This window comes from Girardinichthys multiradiatus, chromosome 9 (genome assembly GCF_021462225.1).
Source record: "Girardinichthys multiradiatus isolate DD_20200921_A chromosome 9, DD_fGirMul_XY1, whole genome shotgun sequence".
Taxonomy (NCBI): Eukaryota; Metazoa; Chordata; class Actinopteri; order Cyprinodontiformes; family Goodeidae; genus Girardinichthys; species Girardinichthys multiradiatus.
The window spans coordinates 29,022,564-29,045,049 of NC_061802.1; the positions used below are offsets into that span (position 1 = coordinate 29,022,564).

General features: G+C 41.0%; 1 protein-coding gene across 2 annotated transcripts in view; it reads right to left on the minus strand.

Moving 5' to 3' along the window:
- trabd2b (TraB domain containing 2B) overlaps window positions 1-22,486 on the minus strand; it is a 109,176-nt gene that overhangs the window by 10,365 nt on the left and 76,325 nt on the right. Inside the window, exon 5 of one of the 2 annotated variants that reach the window (XM_047375923.1) lies at window positions 12,782-12,997. The exons of the other annotated variant lie outside the window; for it this stretch is intronic. Within the exon in view, the coding sequence (XP_047231879.1) occupies window positions 12,855-12,997 (143 nt within the window). The 3' untranslated portion in view covers window positions 12,782-12,854. Of the gene's footprint in view, window positions 1-12,781; window positions 12,998-22,486 lie in introns of those variants that run through there. 2 annotated transcript variants of the gene reach the window in all.

The following is a 22,486-nucleotide window of genomic DNA, read 5'->3' on the forward strand; positions in this document are numbered from 1 at the left end:
GTTCTTAATTTGCAGGGCAGAATAAACCAAAGGTAAAGTTAGGTCATTTTCTCAGTTATAGGCACATTAAAAAGAAAAGTAAAATAATGGCAAAAGTTTGACAGCAGTGAAACGTAATTGCTTTCACTCATAGCACTCATAGAGCAACATGGCAAAACCAGTAGAGGTAGAAGCTGCTTCTGACTGAATAAGATTGGGTTAAAAGACAGTGACGGGTGTTACGGGTAGCACCAAGGGTTTGTTGGTCAATCCAACACTTTGAATGATAATGAATTATTTGAACCTCAATATCATGTTAACTAGAGCAGTGTTTACCAAACTCGATAGCTCAGGCAGTAATGCCATAAGACATTGTTTAAATTCAGTTCAATTAAATTCAAAAACACTTTATTAATCTCAAAGGGAAGTCAAATGTTATTGTAGCTCATATGATGCAGGTTTCTTCAAAGAGCCGTTGTAGATGCTGATGGCTGTGGGCAGGAAGGATCTCCTGTAGCCGTCTGTCTTACAGCACATCTGAAGAAGCCTCTGACTGAAGACACACTGATGAAAAGGATACTCAGGGTTCTCCATAATGTTCTACATTTTATGAAGAATCCTTCTTTGTACAATGATCTCCAGAGGTTCCAGAGGAGTTTCCAGAGCTTGTTGGGTTTTTTAAAGTCCCTGGCTCTGATGCTGCTGCCCCAGCAGATGACAGCAGAAGACATCATACTCTCCACAGCAGACATTTAGAAGATATGCAACATCTTGCTGCAAACACCGAAGGTCCTAAGATTCCTCAAGAATTACAGCCTGCTCTGTCCCTTCCTGTAGATGGCTTCTCAGTTGCATCTCCACTCTAGTCTGTTGTCCAGATGAACACTGAGGTATTTATACTCCTCCACCACCTGCACTTCTTCCCCATGATAGAAATACTGTTTGGCCTATTCTTAATTTTCTTAAAATCTACAGTAATCTCCTTTGTTTTATTCACGTTCAAGATGAGATGATTGTTGTCACACCATGCCACAAAGCTGTCAACTAGCTTCCTGTACTCAGCTTCTTTTCCATCTCTGATCCACCCCACGACTGCAGAATCATCCGAGTATTTCAACAGATTACAGGAGTCTGTCTTGTACTGGTAGTCTGAGGTGTACAGAGTGAAAAGGAATGGTGAGAGTACAGTCCCCTGTGGTGCTCCTGTGCTGCTGACTACCTGGTTAGACTCACAACCCTTCAGTCTCACAAACTGTGGTCTGTTTGTCAGGTAGTCTTTGATCCAGGAGATTGTTGAGGCCTCCACCTGAGTCTTCTGGAGATTCTGACAAAGCAAATTAGGTTGGATTGTATTAAATGCACTGGAGAAATAAAAGAACATGATCCTCACAGTGCTGCTGGCTTTGTTCAGATGACAGTGGATTTATTGAAATCTCCAATTCCACAGCGATAAGCAAACTGAAGGGGTCCTGATAGTTTATTGTTTGCTTATTCAGGTATATACTCCTCAATACTCCGCAATAATTTCCTGTCTCCCTCTCTGAAGGCTCTTTTTTCCTTGTTAACCAGGTCCTTCAGGTCACTGGTGATTCAGGGTTTGCTACTGGGAAGCATCTCACTGTTCTGGTGGGAAACATCCAGCAAAAATTCTTCCAGCTGCACAACATCTGATACCGGAGACGATAACCGTCCAAAAAATAAATGTATATCCACCACAAGAGGAATCTGAGTTCTTAAAAAAAATCAATTACTATGAAAAGTAACAGAGCTACTCCAACATGCTGTCACCTTGAGCGCCGCTATTGTAGAGTTCATATGTTTGGCACACATACTAAAGGATAGCATAATCAAAAGTGAAAATGAAGCTATGTTTGCATCAAATGTTGCTTTCACACACAAACCTACTTTACCCCAAGTGTGTTGAAGAAATTACATATACAGTCATTTTCAATAAATCAGAATATTATTGAAAAGTGTATTTGTCTCAGTAACTGATTTCACAAAAAATAACCACATTATATAAAAGAATTATACACAGGCTGCTTTGAAACATCTATATCCATTGCAGTGAAATGAATGAGAGGCGGAGAACATCCTTGACAGGTTGCCAGTCAAATTTGCCCTATGAATTTGGAAAATTATTAATAGGTTGGTGAGTTAGATCTTGTTTCAACGATGTCAACCCTCAGACGTTTCAATCTACCAATATATTCTAGTGTTAAATCAAATGCTGTGTTGGGACTTTAAGACATCCAGTGACAGATGGCATATGAATAGAACAGAAAAGAATAGAAAATGTTTTTATTGTCCCTCAATTGGGAAATTTAGATTTACCAGTAGCAAACTGTAAGGCAATACACCCTGTATGTACCTTATAGGACATCACAAGGATTTAGTAAACCAATATTTTGCTAATGCTAGACTGAGACCTAATAAGGGTAATTCTTCATTGGCTTATTTTATCAGACCTAGCTGCCACTTTCAAATTTCAAATTAAATTCAGTAGGAACATACTAATAAATTCTACTCTGTAAATTATAATTAAACAAAACTCCACAAATATTTGCTAAAACGGTACTGAGAATGACTTTCTTCACCTCTCCCTTCTCAAACATTCTTCTCTTTCTTTTCATTCCCTTCATCTTACAACATATTGGGGCCAAACGCGGCCGAGTCACTAACTGCATGCTGACAGACTCAACCTCTCTCATATCTGTGTCAAGTAGCTATTCCATCAATTTCTGTGAGCCAGAGGGAGAGGAGAGTATATTGTGCTTGTTTGACCTTTGTTAGGTCAGAACTTCAGGTACATGTGTTGACGTGATTTCCTCTGGTCTGGACAAAATTGTAATTCTCCTTTCAGGTTGACAATATTTGGGTAGGGGTTCTGGTTTTCAAGCAAATATAGTGTGGGCATATATTTTCTGTACCTATTTAATTGTGTTCAGCATCACATTGGGGTTGGAATCTATTGTTGAGACCACAGCCATGTGTTACAAAATGAAAGGCCAGTAGAAACTTTTCTGGAACTTTCAAAATTAATCCCATTAACTTACTTCCAGCACAGCCAGAAACAGGGAATAACAGCAGACGTCCTGTGACGTCACGGTCCAAATAAAAATCCCACTTTTGCAACAAACTGACCTCTTCCATGCAGGTCCCCAGCGGAACTGGATGGAAGGATACAGCGCGCTAATGTCTCTTTGCAGGCAAATAGACATAACTCTTCAAAGTGGATCCAAAAGTGTCATACGATCACGCAATCATATGCACTAAGTTAAGTGGGAATTAATTGCTGTTTGTGTATCCGGTATTCATTCATGAATGGGGGTAATTAAGGTACAAAAAATTAAGGTACAAAAAAAAAAAAACGAGCCACAGTACTGTGGTGTCGGGCCACAATCCTGTGGTCTCATTCAGTAGAGAGGAACTTCTCAACATCAGAGAGTGCTCTCTTGGGATTTTTTCACCATCTTTCATCAATCCGAGGTTCACTGAGCTTCTGGCAAACGGAGCTGCGGCTCTATACGGGATACTGCGCCGAAAGCGTCGAAGAGGAAAGCGTGCTGGCACGCTGGTAAAGCTCCGCAAAAGAGGACTTCGCACACCACTGCCTTCAATCCACCTGGCAAATGTCCGCTCTCTCAACAACAAGATGGACGAGCTGCTTCTTCTCACCGGTAAAAACACGGACCTCCGCGGATCAGCGGTTCTCTACTTCACTGAGACATGGCTGAGTGAAAACATCCCGGACCACGCAGTGCTGATGACGGACTTTCAGCTGCTCAGAGCAGATCGCAGCGCGGAGCTATCGGGGAAGAGGCGAGGAGGCGGAATCTGCTTTTATATAAATGAAGGTTGGTGCAGAGACGTAAAAGTGCTGGGAAAAACATGTAGTCCGGATCTGGAGTCATTTTCCATAATCTGTAAACCGTTTTATTCACCGAGAGAGTTTTCCTCATTTATAATAATCGGCTCATATTTTCCACCGCATGGCTGCATTTCTGCCGCGGAATTACAGCTGATTACAGACGTGGAGAAAAAATACACGGACTCTTTCATCATAATACTGGGAGATTTTAACAGAGCAAACCTCTCCAATGAACTCCCCAAATACAGACAGCATATTAAGTGTCCCACCAGAGACAAAAACACACTGGACCATTGTTACACAACTTTAAAGGACTCATATCATGCTGTTACCAGGGCTGCTCTGGGTTTTTCGGATCATTATCTAATCCACCTCATCCCAACCTACAGACAGAGACTAAGAGCTTCCAAACCCAAGGTTCACACTGTTAAGAAGTGGACTGAAGAATCAAAGCAGACGCTTTGATTGCACAGACTGGACTGTTTTTGAAACTTCAGCCACTGACCTAAACCAACTAACTGATGTGGTGACATCATAAATCAGTTTCTGTGAAGACATGTGTGTGCAGACCAAGACCTTCTGCACCTTTGGGAATAACAAGCCATGGGAAAAGAAAGAAGCTCACAGCAGTGGAGATTGGGGGCAGTACAGGCAGGCCAGGAACAAACTAACAAAGCAGAATAAAGCAGCCAAGAGAAGCTACAGTGAGAAGCTTAAGAACAGCCTTTCTACTGGTGACATTTCAGCTGTATGGACCAGTCTGAGAAACCTGACTGCCTATAAGAGCCCCTCCACCCATCCTGAACAGAGTTGTCTCCTGGACAACCGTCTGAATGGCTTCTACTGCAGACATGACAAGAAGCCATTCACACCTCAAATCCTCTCCTCCACATCCCATTCAGGAACAAGTTCTTCCCACAAAGCTACCAACCCCCTACCTTCAGATCCTCCGCCTGCACTAAAGATCTCCGAGGAAGATGTAAACAGGCTCTTTCAGCGCATGAAAACAAAGAAAGCTGGAGGACCTGATAACGTCTCCCCATCATGCCTGAAAGCCTGTGCAAATCAACTCGCTCCGATCTTCACAAGGATCTTCAACAAATCACTGGAGAAATGTGAGGTCCCCTCCTGCCTCAAACGATCCACCATCATCCCGGTGCCCAAGAAACCCACCATCGTAGGATTAAATGACTACAGGCTTGTAGCCCTGACGTCTGTGGTCATGAAATCCTTTGAGCGGCTGGTGTTGAAGCACCTGAAAGACATCACAGGCCCCCTGCTGGACCCCCTGCAATTTGCTTACTGAGCAAACAGGTCGGCAGATGATGCTGTTAACTTAGGTCTACACTTCATCCTGCAACACCTCGACCACCCAGGGACGTACGCCAGGATCCTGTTTGTAAACTTCAGCTCGGCCTTCAACACCATCATACCAGACATCCTCCACCAGAAGCTCACCCAGCTCAACGTCCCAGCCTCCACCTGTCAGTGGATCAACAGCTTCCTGACGGACCGACAGCAGCACGTGAGACTGGGTAGCACCTTCTCCCAAACCAGATCAATAAGTACTGGTGGCCCCCAGGGGTGTGTTCTATCCCCACTCCTCTTCTCCCTGTACACAAATGACTGCACCTCATCGGACTCGTCCGTGAAACTCCTTAAGTTTGCCAATGACACCACTGTCATTGGACTGATCCAGGACGGTGATGAGTCTGCATACAGAGAGCAGGTGGATCGGCTGGTACACTGGTGCGGTCAGAACTACCTTGAACTGAACCCACTCAAGACTGTGGAAATGGTGGTGGACTTTCAGAGAACACCACCCCCATACACCCCCCTCACCATCCTCAACAACACTGTATCGGCCATGGACCACTTCAGGTTCTTAGGAACCACCATCTCTGAAGACCTGAGATGGTCTTCACACATATACACTGTTCGAAAGAAGGCCCAGCAGAGACTGTACTTCCTGAGGCAACTCAAGAAGTTCAACCTTCCACAGGAGCTGCTGGTCATCTTCTACACTGTCATCATTCAATCTGTCCTGTCTTCATCCATCTCAGTGTGGTTTGGCTCATCCACAAAACAGGACAGGTCCAGACTGCAACGAATAATCAGGAATGCAGAGATAATAATCAGGGCTGACCTTCCCTCCATCCAGGACTTATACAGGTCTAGGGTCAGGAAAAGAGCTGCTTAAATCTCTGCAGACCCCACACACCCTGCACATAAACTGTTCAGAGCTTTACTTTCAGGACGCCGCTACAGAGCACTGTTCACTAAAACCAGCCGCCACAGAGACAGTTTCTTCCCCCAGGCTGTTTCTCTGTTGAACATTCAATAGAGTACAAAACAACAGCATACAGATGTTGCAAATGCACCTTTTTATTATATATGTGTATATTGTACATTGTAAATATGTATATTCTGTAATGCAAAAACAAAACAAAAGAGCAAAGTGTACCGGAGTCAAATTCCTTCTTTGTATGTACGAACTTGGCAATAAAGCTGATTCTGAAGTTGCTTGACTTTCTCTCTGAGGTCTACCGATGCAAACTGTGTTCCAGAGAGTTCCCAGAGACCCTGTCTCTACAATGGCGAGTGGAGCGGTTTTCCCGGTCCGAAGGCAGAACAACGGAACCGCATCACCGTGGTTACAGCTGTAACGTGTAGTTTGGCCGGCCAACAGAATGAGCCGCCCCACCCCACAGCTACGGAGGTTAGCTGCAAGTTAACCCTTTGTTCACTGTGGATGCTTTCTTCAACTTCGCCACGCACGGCTCTGCACGTTGTGTGTTGTATTTTAATAGGCCCGCTTTCGCTCCGCTGAAGGGAACATCTCCTGGAGGCTGGTTTTAAAGCATCATGTGTTGAGCGGCATTACCGCGACTGAAACACGTTGCGGCGGTATTGGAGCACTACCGTTCTTTGCCAATGTAAAGAAGTAGAAGACGGAAACACGTTACAAAAACAAGAAGAAGGAGCTATGGAAGACTTCGGGCCTGTGCTGTTGCTATTCTCTCACTCGCTTGAATGCACGTTTGAAAATGGCAGTTGTTTTTTTTTATGCTGGTCGAGGTAAGAAAGAGGTACCAAAAAAGTAGGTACTGGCACTGAAATAACAGTAATGGAACTGCTTGCGAAGCGAGCCGAGTGGAGCCGAGTCGGGCCAAATCGAGCCAGTGGAAAAGGGGCAGAAGAGGAATACACCTCTCAGTGTGAGGGAGCGAGTGCTCGTGAAGCTGTGCGTTCTCGCGATCCACCGCTTGGAGCAGTATGTCACATATAAAACAGTTCAATGTGGAAACTTTTTCCTGAGCAGTTTATTGTGTGGCACCGGGTACCCATTGAGTTTTGCGTGGACATGACTGGCAGACGTCCACTTTGAGTCTGTGCGTACATTCGTGGAGGCAAGTACTATGTACTATGTTTTGCCCTTTACTGTCAGAATGCTGAGTCAATATCCACACATACAATACTGCTATGGATTTGTGTGTTATTCAGTTGTTGCAGCGATCAACCAGTATTACATTATTTAATCTCATGCTACATTCTGCAGACTCTCTGTGTGAACTTCTCAACTCCGCATGCTGAATGCTCGTGTTTTCTCCAGCAGATGGCAGCTTGACCTACTTTCCTAAATACTTTAACTATTAATTATCACTTGAACACATTCATGGAGCACTCATGGCCATGTAGAGCTGCTGTCTTTTGTCAGTAGTCATTTGGTAAAAGGTGGGTTACACCCCAGACAATCTCCAGTCCAGCACAGGGCAACCCAGATACACACAGGACAAACCACTAAGCACAATGAGAGGAAATCGGAGCGCCTGGAAAGAACCCAACACACACAGGTAGAACACGCAGTCCCCATGCAGAAAAGCCCATCAGGATTCAAACCAAGGACATTTTAAATATACAGTGGCCTGTAAAAGTGTTCATACCCCTTGAACACATTACAACCACAAACATAAACATATTTTATTGGGATTTTATGTGAAAGACCAACACAAAGTGTTTTTTTTTTTCTTTCGTGTGGTCAGAGTGATGTGCAGTGCTAGTTCTCTGCCACACACAGCGTTTGGCATTTTAGACAAAAAGTTCAATTTTAGTCTGATCTGACCGAAGCACCTTCTTCCACATGTTTGCTGTGTCCCCAACATGGCTTCAGGCAAACTGCAAAAGGGACTTCTTATGGTTTTCTTTTAACAATGGCTTTCTTCTTGCCACTCTTCCATGAGACCACATTTGAGCAGAGCACGACTAATAGTTGTCCTGTGGACAGATTCCCCCACTTGAGCTGTGGATCTCTGCAGTTCGTCCAGTCACCATGGGCCTCTTGGCTGCATCTCTGAAAATTGCTCTCCCTGTTCGGCCTGTAAGTTTAGGTGGACGGCCTTGTCTTGGTAGTTTTACAGTTGTGCCACACTCTTTCCATTTCCAGGTGATGGACAACATTGCTCTGTGAAATGTTTAAAGCTTGGGAAATCTTTTTATAGCCCAAACCTGCTATAAACCTCTCCATAACTTTATCCCTGACCTGTCTGGTGCGTTCCTTGGACTTCATGATGCTGTTTGCTCCCCAATATTCTCTTAACCAACCTCTGAGGCTGTCAGAGAGCAGCTGTATTTGTACTGAGATTAAATTACACACAGGTGGACTCTATTTAGTCATTAGCAATCATCAGGCAACTTCTGAAGGCAACTGGTTGCACTCAGAGTAAAGGGGGCTGAATACTTTTGCACACCGCACTCAGTTTATTATTTGTAAAAAAAAAAAAAAAGGAAATCATGTATAATTTTCATTCCACTTCACTTCAATTGTATACTACTTTGTGTTGGTCTTTCACATAAAATTCCAATAAAATATATTAATGTTTGTGGTTGTAATGTGAAACTATGTGGAAAAGTTCAAGGGTCATGAATACTTTTACAAGCCACTGTATATAAGAAAGGAAATTAAAGTAAAAGTTTTTTTTTTTTTTTATAAAAATGTGTGTTTACAATGGTTCTACAAAAGATAAAGAATTGGTTGAATTAGTGCAAATGTGCACAGTATCGATCCCAGCACTCTGACTTTTTAGTGTTCATCAAAGAGACAGCCTTGGGAAAGACACTATCTCTGTGGTGCCTGGTTGTTGCAAATAGCGCTCTGTAGCGCTGACCCGGAGGTAAAAGTCTAAACAGACTGTGACCAGGGTGTGTGGGGTCTGCAGGGATGTTAGCTGTCCTTTTCCTGACCCAACACCTGTACAGGTCCTGGATGGGGAAAACGTCAGCCCTGATGATCCTCTCTTCAGATCCAATTCATCATTGCATTTTAGACCTGTCCTGTTTTGTGGATGAGCCACACCACACAGTGATGGATGAGCACGACAGACTGAATAATAGCTGTGTAAAACATGACCAGCAGCTCCTCTGAAACCTTGTTGCCACAGAAAGTACAGTCTCTGATGGGCCGTCATGCAAACAGTGTCTATATGTGAGGAACATACAGACACTATAGACACATCCTACAATTTGACTGCAGATGGCTTTAAATAAACGAGATGGTACAATAACACTTTGAAACATATCAGAAAAATGGCATCGTTGTGAAAAGGGAATTCCCATCTGCCACCAGCCTGGTTAACAAAGCCTTCCTTGTATGTCCAAAAACGTACTTGGCAATAAAGCTTTTCTGATTCTGATTCTGATTCTGATTCTGAAAAGCCAGTATACTGTTTTAGGAAAGATGCTTGGTTTTGGGTCAGTAAAGGTTTAATTTGTCTGTGGAATAAAAATGAGCTGTAAAAAATGGTTTCCACCACTATATTCCTCCAGAACATAATCTGCATTCAGACCCTCCAACACCACACTAAACCTTGTGATGGTTTGTTATGTTCAGGATCATTAACATGTACCCCGTCCTTGAAAAACCTACTGTACTCATAAACAAACTAGGCAAACAATCCCAATTTTTTGTTCTGGTCTTGACTCAAAACAAAACCAAAGCACTCATAAACATAATCAAACTGTCTGGCTCAGACTGAAAAACCCCACTTCTAAGAAATTATGTTTGAACTTCATTTGAGGGATTGCATGGTTCTCCATGATTTGGCACAATTTGTCAAACCAAACAGCAGCTGTATCAGAGGTTCCTTCAGATCTGGTATTTTGAAAAGAATTTACACAATAGTTTTTCATCTTACAACAGTGGCATGTGTATTTGTGCTTGTGTAGGTTTGTGGTTCTTCGCCATATGTGGGTGAGTGAGAGATAATAGCTCTTAAATATGCGTGGGAGGCTGATCTTGTGTATTTGTTATTGGAGCGTCCAGACGGTAAATTGTGTGGTGCTTCAGAAGCCGAGAGTAGACCCAACAAACAATTCCACTTGTCAAGATGTAATAAGAGGTCAGTTAATGCCTAATGGCACTTCTGCCTTATTTGACTGACTGGAAAGATTGAAGAGTAGCAAACAAACTGCTTTTTCATGTGAAATCTACTCCTACAGTCACAGATACATAGTTTTAATTTTTCACTGAAAAACAATGTTCAGTGACTCTGAAATTGTGTTGGCATGTAAAATAACCTTTTGGTCCTCTTGGGAGAGACAATTCTATTTTCCAAAAGGGTTACAAAATAGTTAAAAAGTCATGTTGTAAGATTTCAGTTTCAAATGAGAGCAGCAATTAAACTTAATTGCCCCCTCCTGGTAAGATTGGTAAATCTAAACATCTTTCAAAACAAAACCAAACGTGTCCTTCTATCTTGCCACCCTGAACCTTAATCCTTAGAATTTATTACCCTGAATCTTCAATCTCCCCTTAGCTGTTGTCATGTTTACTTACACAGAGGGAGCCACCCAACTCATTGTTTCTTTGTAGCATAATATTGCCAGGTGAACTGAAATATCCAGTCAATTTACAGCAAGTCAGACAACCAAAAACAGGAGGCAACCAATATGACAACATATGATGCAGCAGGAGATTCCTGTCTTTTGTCTAGTCAGAAACAAACTTCTTGGTTGAATGAAAATAATCTCAAATCTAAATCTGCCAGGGTTGTAGATAATTTGAATGGTTGGTGAATGGTTGTTGGCCAGTATTTCCTTTGAAAATAAATTAAAAAACAGTTTTTAAAAAGCTCATAAATATCTATTTAGTCAAGATCAGACTGTTTGTGTTTTGTGGCTTGTAGATGCCAAAACACGATTATAACTGTTTGTATCTAACAAATCGTGTGGACTTGTTCAAGAGAGTATAAGTGTTTGATTGTTTTTTTCTTCTTCTGCCAGTTAGGGTTAATTTTCATCATCTTTATACAAAAGTAAAGCAGAAATCGATACACCACTAGCTAATGCCTTTTATCAGAAAAGAAATACTGAAACTGTGTTGCTGTTTTAAATATTGGTGAGGATAGGTCAGTTAAGATCAAGCTGTTCACCATTTTAGGTTTTGTGGTATTTTTAAATATTCTTAAGAAAATTGTGGACAGATGAAATTGTTGCACAATGCTTTTATCTCCAGAGCTGTTGTAAATACTGTTTCATAAAAACATCTCCCTCTGTCAATTTCATTGTGATTTTTTGATGTAGTACATGGTGCAGGTCTCTTGTCATATGTTGAGGGTCTGTTTTTTTTCAATCAGATTTATTAGTTTGTAGGCAAAGTTTCTATAAACAACAGTTTTGTTGGTTCGTGCCCTATGAACTGCTGGACCAGAAATTATTTATTGTCATTTATATAGACTGTAGACATTACATGAAAACATCTTCCTCGTCAGTATCATCACTGCAGTTAATCTTTCCAGTAATCTGTAGCTCTGTATAAAACTTACTGTGATATCAAACTACTTACAACCTTTTTCACATGTCACTCGACCTCCGATTTTTCTTGCCGAAAGTACGGTCTCTGACGGGCTGTCTTGTGAACAGTGTCTATATGTGAGAACCATTCCTACAATTCAACTGCACATGTCTTTAAATAAATAAGATGGTACAATAACACTTTGGAACATCAGGAAAATGCAATCGCTATGAAAAGCCAGTATACTGTTTTATGAAAGATGCTTGGTTTTGGATTAGTAAAGGTTTAATTTGTCTGTGGAATAAAAATTGGCTGTAAAAAATGGTTTCCACCACTATGTTCCTCCAGAACATCATCTCTACCTCTGATTTTTCCTGCCAATTTGCTGTCATCACTTTTTCAGTCAATATACTTCATGTTTGCTTTAAAAAAAATTGTTTAAGAGGTGCAATTATGAGTTGTGCAGTACATACCTCTTGAACCAAGGTTTTTCCCATCTGTCACCCCTGGGAACTGAGGTAATGACCCAGCGATTCCTCAGTTAAAAACCCTGATGCATACTTACATTGGAAGTCTAACACGCTCCATCTGTGTTCTGGCGAGTTTTATTATGTCTGGTGTCCCAGACATAATTTTCTTAAAGAGTCTTTGCTTGTATGTCATTGCTTCACTGTATTTAATTCTGTAATTACACAGTGTCTTGTAAAAGCATTCATACCAGTTTAACTTTTTCCCATTATGCATGTTAATGTTAAAGTGTAAGGATTTGAAAACAGGATTTTCAACTTCAGTAATTCAAATCTGAAAAGTGTGGCGTGCATTTGGATTCATGTCACACCCTTTACTCTGATACCCCTAAATAAAACCTATGTCAACCAATTGCCTGCAGAAGTCACCTAAATAGCAAATAGTCATTCTGTGTGCAGTTTAATATCACTTAAATCCAGCTGTTCTGTGAAGGCCTTAAAGGTTTGTTAGTGAACATTAGTGAACAAACAGCATCAAGAACAAGGAACACAGCAGACAGGTTATGGAAAAAGATAAAGAGAGATTGAAAACAGGGTTAGGTTGTAAAATAATATTCTACGCTTTTAGCATCTCACAGTTTCAATCAGTTATTAGAAAACGCAGACAGCATGGAAAAACTACAAACCTTTCAAGACACGTTCGTCTATGTAAACTGACAGTGCAAGCAAAGAAAAAAAAAAGTATTAATCAGAAGTAGCCAAGAGGTTCATGATAACTATGGAGAAGCTGCAGAAATCCACTCTTCAGATGAGAGAATCTGTTGAAGGGGCAACTAATAATGCACTCCTCAAATCTGGCCTTCACTTTGCGGAAGAATGGCAAGAAGAAAGCTGTTGAAAGAAAACCATAAGAGGTATCAGTGGTGGTTTGCTACAAGTCATGTAGAGAACATTAAACATGCAGAAGAATGTGCTCTGACCAAATTTGACCAAAATTAAACTATTTGGTCTACACTCAAAAAGCTATGTGTGGCAAAGAACTAACCCTTCATATCACTGCATTGCATGCCCACAGTAAAACATGGTGATGGGAGCATTATGCTGTGAGGATGATTTTCTTCAGCAGGTACAGGAAAACTACACAATACCTTTTTGTTTTTTCAGTTTCTGTCCAAGTGGTTGGTACAGTATATATTTCACAATGCTGTACTTAAGATTGTCATTTTAATTCCCATGTATGTTTGACTTTGGTTACATTTGTATATCTTTATGCCAAGCTAATCCATGTGTGCACGCTTATCTGTTTAGTCATTTCAACTCTCTTGCAATCCTTTCCTTTTCAAATGTACAAGCAAAAGTGCAAAGCAATAGTGGAAGTAGAGAAGAAAGATGGGATGGAGAAAGAGAAAAGCATCATACATCTGAGGTTCATCCAAATGTGAAGAAAACAGGATGAGAATTGTGTGTATTTTGCTGTTTTTCACAAAGCAAATGTGTTTGCAATTAGATCATGTAAACACTGCAAGAACTGATATGTAGTGTTGGTTTAGAAAATCCCACATGGTTTGCGCACAGACCATGTGGGATTCACATGAAAATTACACAAACAAACGACAGACAGAAAACAAAAGAGTGGATAGCATAGCAGAATTATTACTGGAGAGTTATTTGAGATAAAGTAATAAGAAGAAACTGTAAACAATAGACAAAGAGAGAAAAGAGTCTGATCATAGAGAGAAAAAGAAAAAGTCTGATCACAAAGTAACAGGAAAATGCAATGGTGGGCACCATCCACCCCACCAAAATACATGTTGGGTACTGTCGCTTTATCATGGCTCAAACAAACACAAGGTTTTGCGTCAGAAGATCTATAGAAAGAAACAGTGGAGAAAGAATAGAAAAGGGTGATAACTCCAGTAAACAGAGGGAAAAAGTTACTTTAAACTTGACGTGGGTTAGCACCTCTTTAGATTTGTTTGAACATGTGTCTCATCTATATCCAATCAGAGATGATGAGGGGAAAATTCCTCTCATTTCTAAGTGTTTCTCAATGTGTATGTAGGTGTTAAATGGGGTAGTAAATACATCAAATGTATTGGACCACCATGAATAACCAGGGGAGTTTTAAAGCATTTTTGCCAATGTAATTTATAAGTCTCTAAAGTGAAATGGGCATTGTCGCCTGCTCAGGCATTTTTCACTGCCTTCAGTGACATTTCAGCCACTTTGGTTATTTTGTTTTAAGCAAAGTAGAATTTTTTTTTCCCTTTTTTTGATTCTAAATATTTACATACTTCTCGATGGTGGCTCTAGGTGAGAGTGGTTTCAAACAAACTAGATGTTTAGAGGTTTGCCCTTCCGTTTGTCTTTGGTGTAGATGCATAATCACGAATCAGCAATTATACAGAAAAAGTGCAGTGTGAGGATTTATGTGAATTAAAAACAGACAATAAAGAAATGAATGTAAATAAATGGGGGCGCACTGATTGCTGTTTTTTGGCCAATCTATGATCACTAATTACTGATTTTTAAAAAGCTTGTCCTGCCGATTCCAATTGTGACCGATACTGATTTGTTTTAAAACCAACATTGTCAGGTGTTGTAAGGTGACGAAACACCTTCATAGTTCCAATCTCATTTTGTTGAAAACCATTATATTGTTTTACGGGTATTGTTCAAACTTGTTTTAACTGCAGGAGGTGGTGCTCTAAAATATAAATTAAATGTTTAGGTAATACCGTGTTTTCAGAGAACTGACCTCAATGGGAGTAGGTAAAGAGAGAAGAGAGGCGGGCCAAGAATAGAGTCTGAGACACTCCACATGAGTGAGGTGCTGCATGGGACTCAGAGGCTCCAACATGAACACAAAAACGTCTTCCTATGAGATAAGACCTGACCCAATCTAGAGCAACCCCCTCAATGCCGACCCAGGTCTCTAGACAGGAAAGTCTGTGGCCAAAAGAACATAATTTAAAACCCTCACCAGTGCTGACTCAGTACCGTAACAGGTTTTAAAACCAGACTGGATCCAAGAAAGAACTAAACTGATGATAAACAATCTTCTCCAAAATCTTAGAGATTAAAGGGAGGAAAGGGAGTATCCATTTGAAATTATTTTATTTCTTTAACATGGAAGCATAAATGAATTAAACTGTGCTTTTACTGGGATGACATGATGGTATGACGAGTAGCACTGTTGCCTCACTGCCTAAAGCTTCCGTACTATAATTTTAAGCTTTGTGGGCATATATATGTGGAATTCTCGCATTTTTCCACCAACATAGATGTGTTTCCTCCGGTTACCCTGGATTCTGACAGTCCAAAACATTGACTTTAGGTAAATCTGTTAGTTTGAATTTACCTCCAGAATATATGATTTTAAGTGAATGTACAGACATACTGTGTGTGTCTCTGATGCACTGGCTTGATTTGAGCATGAAAGAACTATAGTTTTAAATGCTCCAAATTCATATACCCTTTTATTAGAAACACTGAGAAATGTAATGTTTCAGAGATTATGGTTTAGGAAGCAGAGTACTCATACCATAATCACAGGGTTGCTGGTTTCCTTCCCAGCACTGGCTTCTGTAGATGGCATAGCAGCTCATATATGCAGAAACGTTTTGGATCAGTTTAATAGTTGAGATTAGGATATAATGTTATACTTCTATTTTATATAAAAAATAACCTGACACAAGGTGGAAAAAACTTTTGGATTTATAAATTACGTTTGCTTGTCAGACAGTGGGGAAACAAAATTATTTTTCAAGGTTTGTGTTTAAAATTTTATTCATACATTAGCATTATCTTACAGTATTTAACTACTACGGATAGAAGTATAGTATAATAACTGAGAATAATAATAATTGCAATTAAAATATAAAGTTGGCTCAAAAACATCTGCAATGCATGCATTTTTTTGCAAAAGCACATGTGTTATGATCTCAGTCATGACTGATCTCTGTTTGAAACTGCTAATGTGCGAACCTCAATGATAAAAGCAGTCAGTAATTTGTGCACCTGTTTGTGTTATATGGGAAAGTTTCTTTCTGACTAACCATGTGTAGTACCCCCACACTTTCCTTTGCAAAACCTATGAGTAATGCAACAAAGATTTTAATAAGCCCATCAGCCATGTGCCTTGCTGTGAACTTCCCTGTACAGTTTAAGAGCGTTGGGTTCCTTCTATAAATCACACATCAGCTTTTCTATTAACAGAGCAGACCTACAGAAGCAACTACCCCCGCAGTGGCAATGCTTTTCAAATGATGTGTGTATCTACAATGATAAAGTCCAAATTTAAGGGTGGTGTTGGGTTTCTTTAAGGGTACAAATTTATATTTACCAAAGAGCCACCTTTACTGCCCTTCGTCTCTCACCCATTCCTCATTTCAGTGACTTCATTTCCTTTCCATGGAGCAAGACGTAAGCCTGTTTCACTGCACCGCAGCGAGGGTTTATGAGTGACAACCACTGATGGAGCTGTACATGTGCATGTTCTGGTTGAGGTTCTGGTCCAAGGGAGAGACCAGGAGTGTCACGATGTGGATTCTTGGTTCTGTATTTGTTTACATTTTATTTAGGTGGTTGCTGTCCAGTATGATTAGTCTTTGAGTTCCCGTTCTGGTGTCTTATTTTCTAGGTTATGTTCAGTTTAATGTATGTGGTTTTGATTTTGTAATTGTTTATGTTTTGTTAGGTGTTTTTCTGCTACTGTTTGGTTAGTCTTTGAGTCCTTGTTTCTGGTGTTTTGTTTCCTAGGTTCTGTTCTGTTTCATTGTGTTGTTTATTGTATTTTTAGATCTGTTATCTCCCTGTCTTCTGTTCCCCTGGGTTTGTTTACTGTTTGTCTTGTCAGGCTCCTCATGTTCTCGTTATCCCTACCTGGTTCACCTGCCCCTCTGTCTTGCTACACACCTGTTCCACACTTGTGTCTGTTTTCCCTGATTACCTGTCCTATTGTTTCATGTTCACCGTTGTCCCTATTTAAGTCTGTCTTCGTCCTTTGTTCCACGCGGTGTCGTTATGTCCTTTGGGTTACGTCTTCTACGTCTTGTTGGAGCTTTGCATTTACCCTTATTTGGATCCGGTTTTCAGTGCCTGTATCTGGACAGTTTGTTGCTCTGCACTCGCCTGTAAATAAGCGCTGAGAATTAAAGAAGGAATTTTTCTCACTCAATGGGGGCGTTGTGCTGGTCCGTTGTTGTGAAGAGAGAACTGAGCCGAAAAGCGAAGCTCTCGATTTACCAGTCGGTCTACGTTCCTACCCTCACCTATGGCCATGAACTTTGGGTCATGACCGAAAGAACGAGATCCCGGATACAAGCGGCTGAAATGAGCTTCCTCCGTAGGGTGGCTGGGCACTCCCTTAGAGATAGGGTGAGGAGCTCGGCCATCCGGGAGGGGCTCGGAGTAGAGCCGCTGCTCCTCCACATCGAGAGGAGCTAGTTGAGGTGGCTCGGGCATCTATACCGTATGCCTCCTGGACACCTTCCTCGGGAGGTGTTCCAGGCACGTCCCACTGGGAGGAGGCCCAGGGGAAGGCCCAGGACCCGCTGGAGGGACTATGTCTCTCGGCTGGCCTGGGAACGCCTTGGGCTCCCCCCGGAGGAGCTGGAGGAGGTGTCTGAGGAGAGGGACGTCTGGGCGTCTCTGCTGAGTCTGCTGCCCCCGCAACCCGGTCCCGGATAAAGCGGAAGACGACGAGTACAAGCGTGAGTACGAGTACGAGTTTTCTCACTGATCCTACTCTGCTTTTTCCGTACTTGTCTGCCTCTGGTCCACCACAAGAAAACGCATTATGACAAGGAGAGCTATGGGGATCACATCCTGGAACAACCTTGAGCTCAACGCTCTAAAGACAGTGGAGATGGTTGTGGACTTCAGGCAGAACCCAGCCCCACCTGCCCCCATCACCCTCTGTGACTCCACAATTGACACTGTGGAATCTTTCCGCTTCCTGGGAACCATCATCTCCCAGGATCTCAAGTGGGAGCCAAACATCAGCTCCCTCATCAAGAAAGCCCAGCAGAGGATGTTCTTCCTGCGGCAGCTGAAGAAATTCAACCTGCCAAAGACTATGATGGTGCACTTCTACACAGCCGTCATTGAGTCCATCCTCACCTCCTCCATCACCATCTGGTACGTCGCTGCTACAGCCAAGGATAAGGGCAGGCTGCAGCGTGTCATTCGGTCTGCTGAGAAGGTGATTGGCTGCAGTCTACTGTCGCTCCAGGAACTGTACACCTCCAGGACCCTGAAGCGGGCAGGGAAGATTCTGGCTGATCCCTCCCACCCCGGTCACAGACTCTTTGAGACTCTCCCCTCTGGCAGGAGGCTGCGGTCCATCCGGACCAAAACCTCACGCCACAAGAACAGTTTTTTCCCATCTGCCACCAGCCTTGTTAACAAAGCCCGGAAACCACCTTGACATTCTCCCTTTCCCCCATTGTTGTGTGGTTTTAGAAGGATTCCACCACGTTTAAATATTTAGACTGTGTGAACTTGCTGCTTCGATTGGGAAAGCACTACTGTTATGCAGATAGTTTAGAAAAGGAGTGAAGAAAGGAAATGTTTATGGAGAGAAAATAAAATAGTATTGTAAAAGGAAAAGTTTCATAGAAGAAGAAAATGCATAGTGGAACTCAAATATTAAAATACAAATGGGCACCATCTTTATTTTAACTTGGTCTAAATATAGTATTTGATAAGACATAATAAATAATGAGTGAAGCGCTGACATTCTCAGCCCTCTTCATCTTTTCACTCCTCACCGCCTCTTCCCTTTGTTCTTATTTGAATTGGACATGTAGATAAGCCAACATTCAGAAAATTTAAGTTATCGAATCTACATAACTGTGCACATGAGATGTTGACCTAAATGGCAAAAACATATCTCTCTTTGCAACTGTTCAGATATGTAACTGTGCATGTAACCAAATGTAAGTGAGTGTTTGTGCTGAGCTGTATGTGCCCTGGCTAAAACCAGTGTATCACATTTGCTGCTTTTTACCCTGCAGACTGCCTGGTTTTCATTCTTGCCCTTAAATCAAGGTCTGATTAACACCTGGGACAACAGGTGGATGTAGTTAAGGAATAGCCACAGTGCCACTGGTGCATTCTCATTCCTGCCCTGTTAAAGCACATGTAGTTTCTGCTGTGAGCATGTAGATCCTTTTTAGGACTAGAAAAGAGACTATAGCAACTGCCATGTGTTTATTAAAGGTTACATCAAATTTGCTGGCTCTCTGTAGGCAATAACAAGAACTTTTACTTCCCAATGACGTGTGAAATCTTTGAACAACCTAATGAGCTCTTTTGATTTAATTACAGAGATGAATCCAATCAGTGCATCTAAGAGTTACCAAAGTACACAAGACCCTGACCTTGTATTCCAGGGAATGTACAAGATCTGAGCTCAAATGCATGTATTTTTACAACTTTTGGTTGGGGGGACTCTTTCAACTACTGTAATAAGAAAAACAATGTGTCAGAATATCACAGACAGTGCCCTGCAAAAGGTTTTCAAAGAACAACACCAAGTAGTTCATAATTGTTAGGTGGAAAAAAATAATACATGAATTATAACACCTTACATGAATAAAAATCTGAAAAATGTGTCATGCATTCATGTTTAGCCCCCATGAGTACAATGTTGATCCACCTTTTGGAGACTTTTGGGGGTATGTCTTTAACAGCTTTCCGTATCTGTGGAGGGAAATGCCCATTTTTCTTTTTTGAAATAGCTACAGCTCAGTCAGACTGGATGAAGAGAATGTGTGAGCAGCAAATTTTAAGTATTGACATAGATTCTTGTTCGGATTTAGGTCCATTCTAACACATTAATGATTTTGACCTAAACCGTTCCAATGTAGGCCTGGCCGTGTGTTTAAAGTCATCTTCTGGTGGACTCTGTTTAACAATTAGAATACCTGTGAAGACAAATGGCACTAAATAATATTTTTAGAATAACAGAGTAAAGGTCACAGATTGCAAATGAATGCCACACATTTCAGATTTTATTTATAATAGGATTTGAAACCATGTATTATTTCCCACAATAATTTGATTCTTCTTGTTGGGGTAATACATAAAAGCCCAAGAAAATGAATTACAGTTGACTGGTTAAATGTGACAAAAAAATGAAAAACCTCAATGGCTATGAATTCTTTTACAAGGCTGTGTATTTAAAAGCATTAGCAATATAAGTGTTTACATGAGTCTTCAACTTGCAATTTAATCAGAAACAAGTTCTGTAAAATAATTCTGTCTTTGACTTTCAGGAAGCGTATTAACAGTTGTTAATCATTTTTTATGATGCATATTGCCATTCCATATGCATCATGTGATGTGATCCATGTTGCTATATCACAGCTTATTACCAATAGCCGTTTTCATTACTTTTATGTAAAAGCACCTTTAAAGGTCTTTTAAAGTTTGCTGTTCCCATCAATCTTTTCCAGCATACTACTTCAAAGAGAGCAGAGGGTGTTAAACGAAAACAACTGTCACACCTTGCCCAAAGGTCCAAATCAATGTGTTTAAAATATATATACACAATATATTCACATCCAAAAATATCACTTAGGAAATTAAGTCACTGAGCTTTAAGCAGCAGTTCAACACTGATACTAGTGCAGGATAGAAGGATCACAGCGCCAATCCACCAAATTACCCTTCAGAAAACAACACTAAACCCTTAGTCAAACCCCACTCTAGTTAAAAATAAGTCTAGATGCAGCATGGGTTAAGACGAAACTGTCATCAGAGAATAACTAAAATAACCCTCTCAGTCAGTTAATAAAACGACCAAGTTATGCGAAAGTTAAGAGTACATGAAGTGAGTAAAAGATGGAAACAATTTCAAAATAGCAACAGCAGCATAAGATAGACACTGATAGATGGCACAAAGAGGAGAGAAAGCTGAATTTTGCTGCAGACAGACTAAAGTGAAGGCTGAGGCATAAAGCAGACAGATGCAGAAAGGGGCTGAAGAGGCAAATATGGTCGAAGAGGGGAAGAGTCACAAAGTGACACGCTCGCCAGGCAGGCTCTCTCCCTAAGTCATCACCTCAACACCACAATACCACAACGTGACTCCAAAACACATGGGTATTTTGTGTCTGTACAATGGACTATTATCAGCTAGCAAAACAACAACTCTGAAGTGCCTCAAACTTCAAATCAAACAAAATGACACGTACTTCTGACTGCAACTACTTTTTTGGAGATAAATATCTGCAGAGCATATGATGTTTTTGTCAGGAACTACACTGCCACTTGTGTAATGCATGTCAGGAAATTCCAGGGGCTGTTTTCTATAAGGACGAGCCACAGCAGCCAGGGAAGTGGCAAATGAAAACCTGCTGAAGCACTTCACAAAGCTCCAACAACACGCTGCCTGCCCTTGCAGTCCTTCACTATTTAGCACAGATAACTCACATCTCCCTGTGGGTAAGGTTACAGCTTCTTTGTGACTCAATGACCCAAGAACAGAGATCCAGCTGAGGTCTGTAATAAACGAAGGAAAATGTTAATTCATTGAGTTTTCAGAAATAGTTTGTAAGCTGCATATTTCAGTATTATCATCTGGTGAGGCTATGACAGTTTGCCAAAGAGGAAACTGTGATGCATTCATTTGGCATTTAGAGTGCTGCGGTGGGTTCTCCTGATTGGCCCCCATTACATGATCCTAATAATAATAGTGAACAGCAGTGACCATGGAGCACCAAAGGAACAAGATCAGAGACATGGAGGACACAGAGGCCAATAAACAGAGGAGGAACATGAAAAAATTGTTATAAATGCCTGATTAAGATCAGCTTGGTTACAGTGCAAAGTAATATTCCAACTGTTTAACACAGATAAGAAAAATGTTTAAAAGATTTTCAGGATGCATTCCACATGGTATATAAGGGATCTCGCTAGCACTTGCCATATTACCCATGGCGTGTCCATGTGTTCAGGAAGTGACCTCATCTAGGCCCTGCAGGTTGTTTCATATTATTCTCTATCAGGTATGGGAGGCAAATATAACCCAGTTAGGAGCTGAATTTAAAACAACTAACAAAAATGTGTGTGGAAGGAGAAACAAAGAATTAAAATGCTATATGACTATAAGTGCAAACAGTAACAAAAATATAACTATTGCTCTAGGTTTGGTCTGATGTTACACATGTGGGCAAAATTGTTGGTACCCCTCGGTTAATGAAAGAAAAACCCACAATGGTCACAGAAATAACTTGAATCTGACAAAGGTAATAATGAATAAAAATTCTATGAAAATGAACAAATGAAAGTCAGGCATTGCTTTTCAAACATGCTTCAACAGAATTATTAAAAAAAATAAACTCATGAAACAGGCCTGGACAAAAATGATGG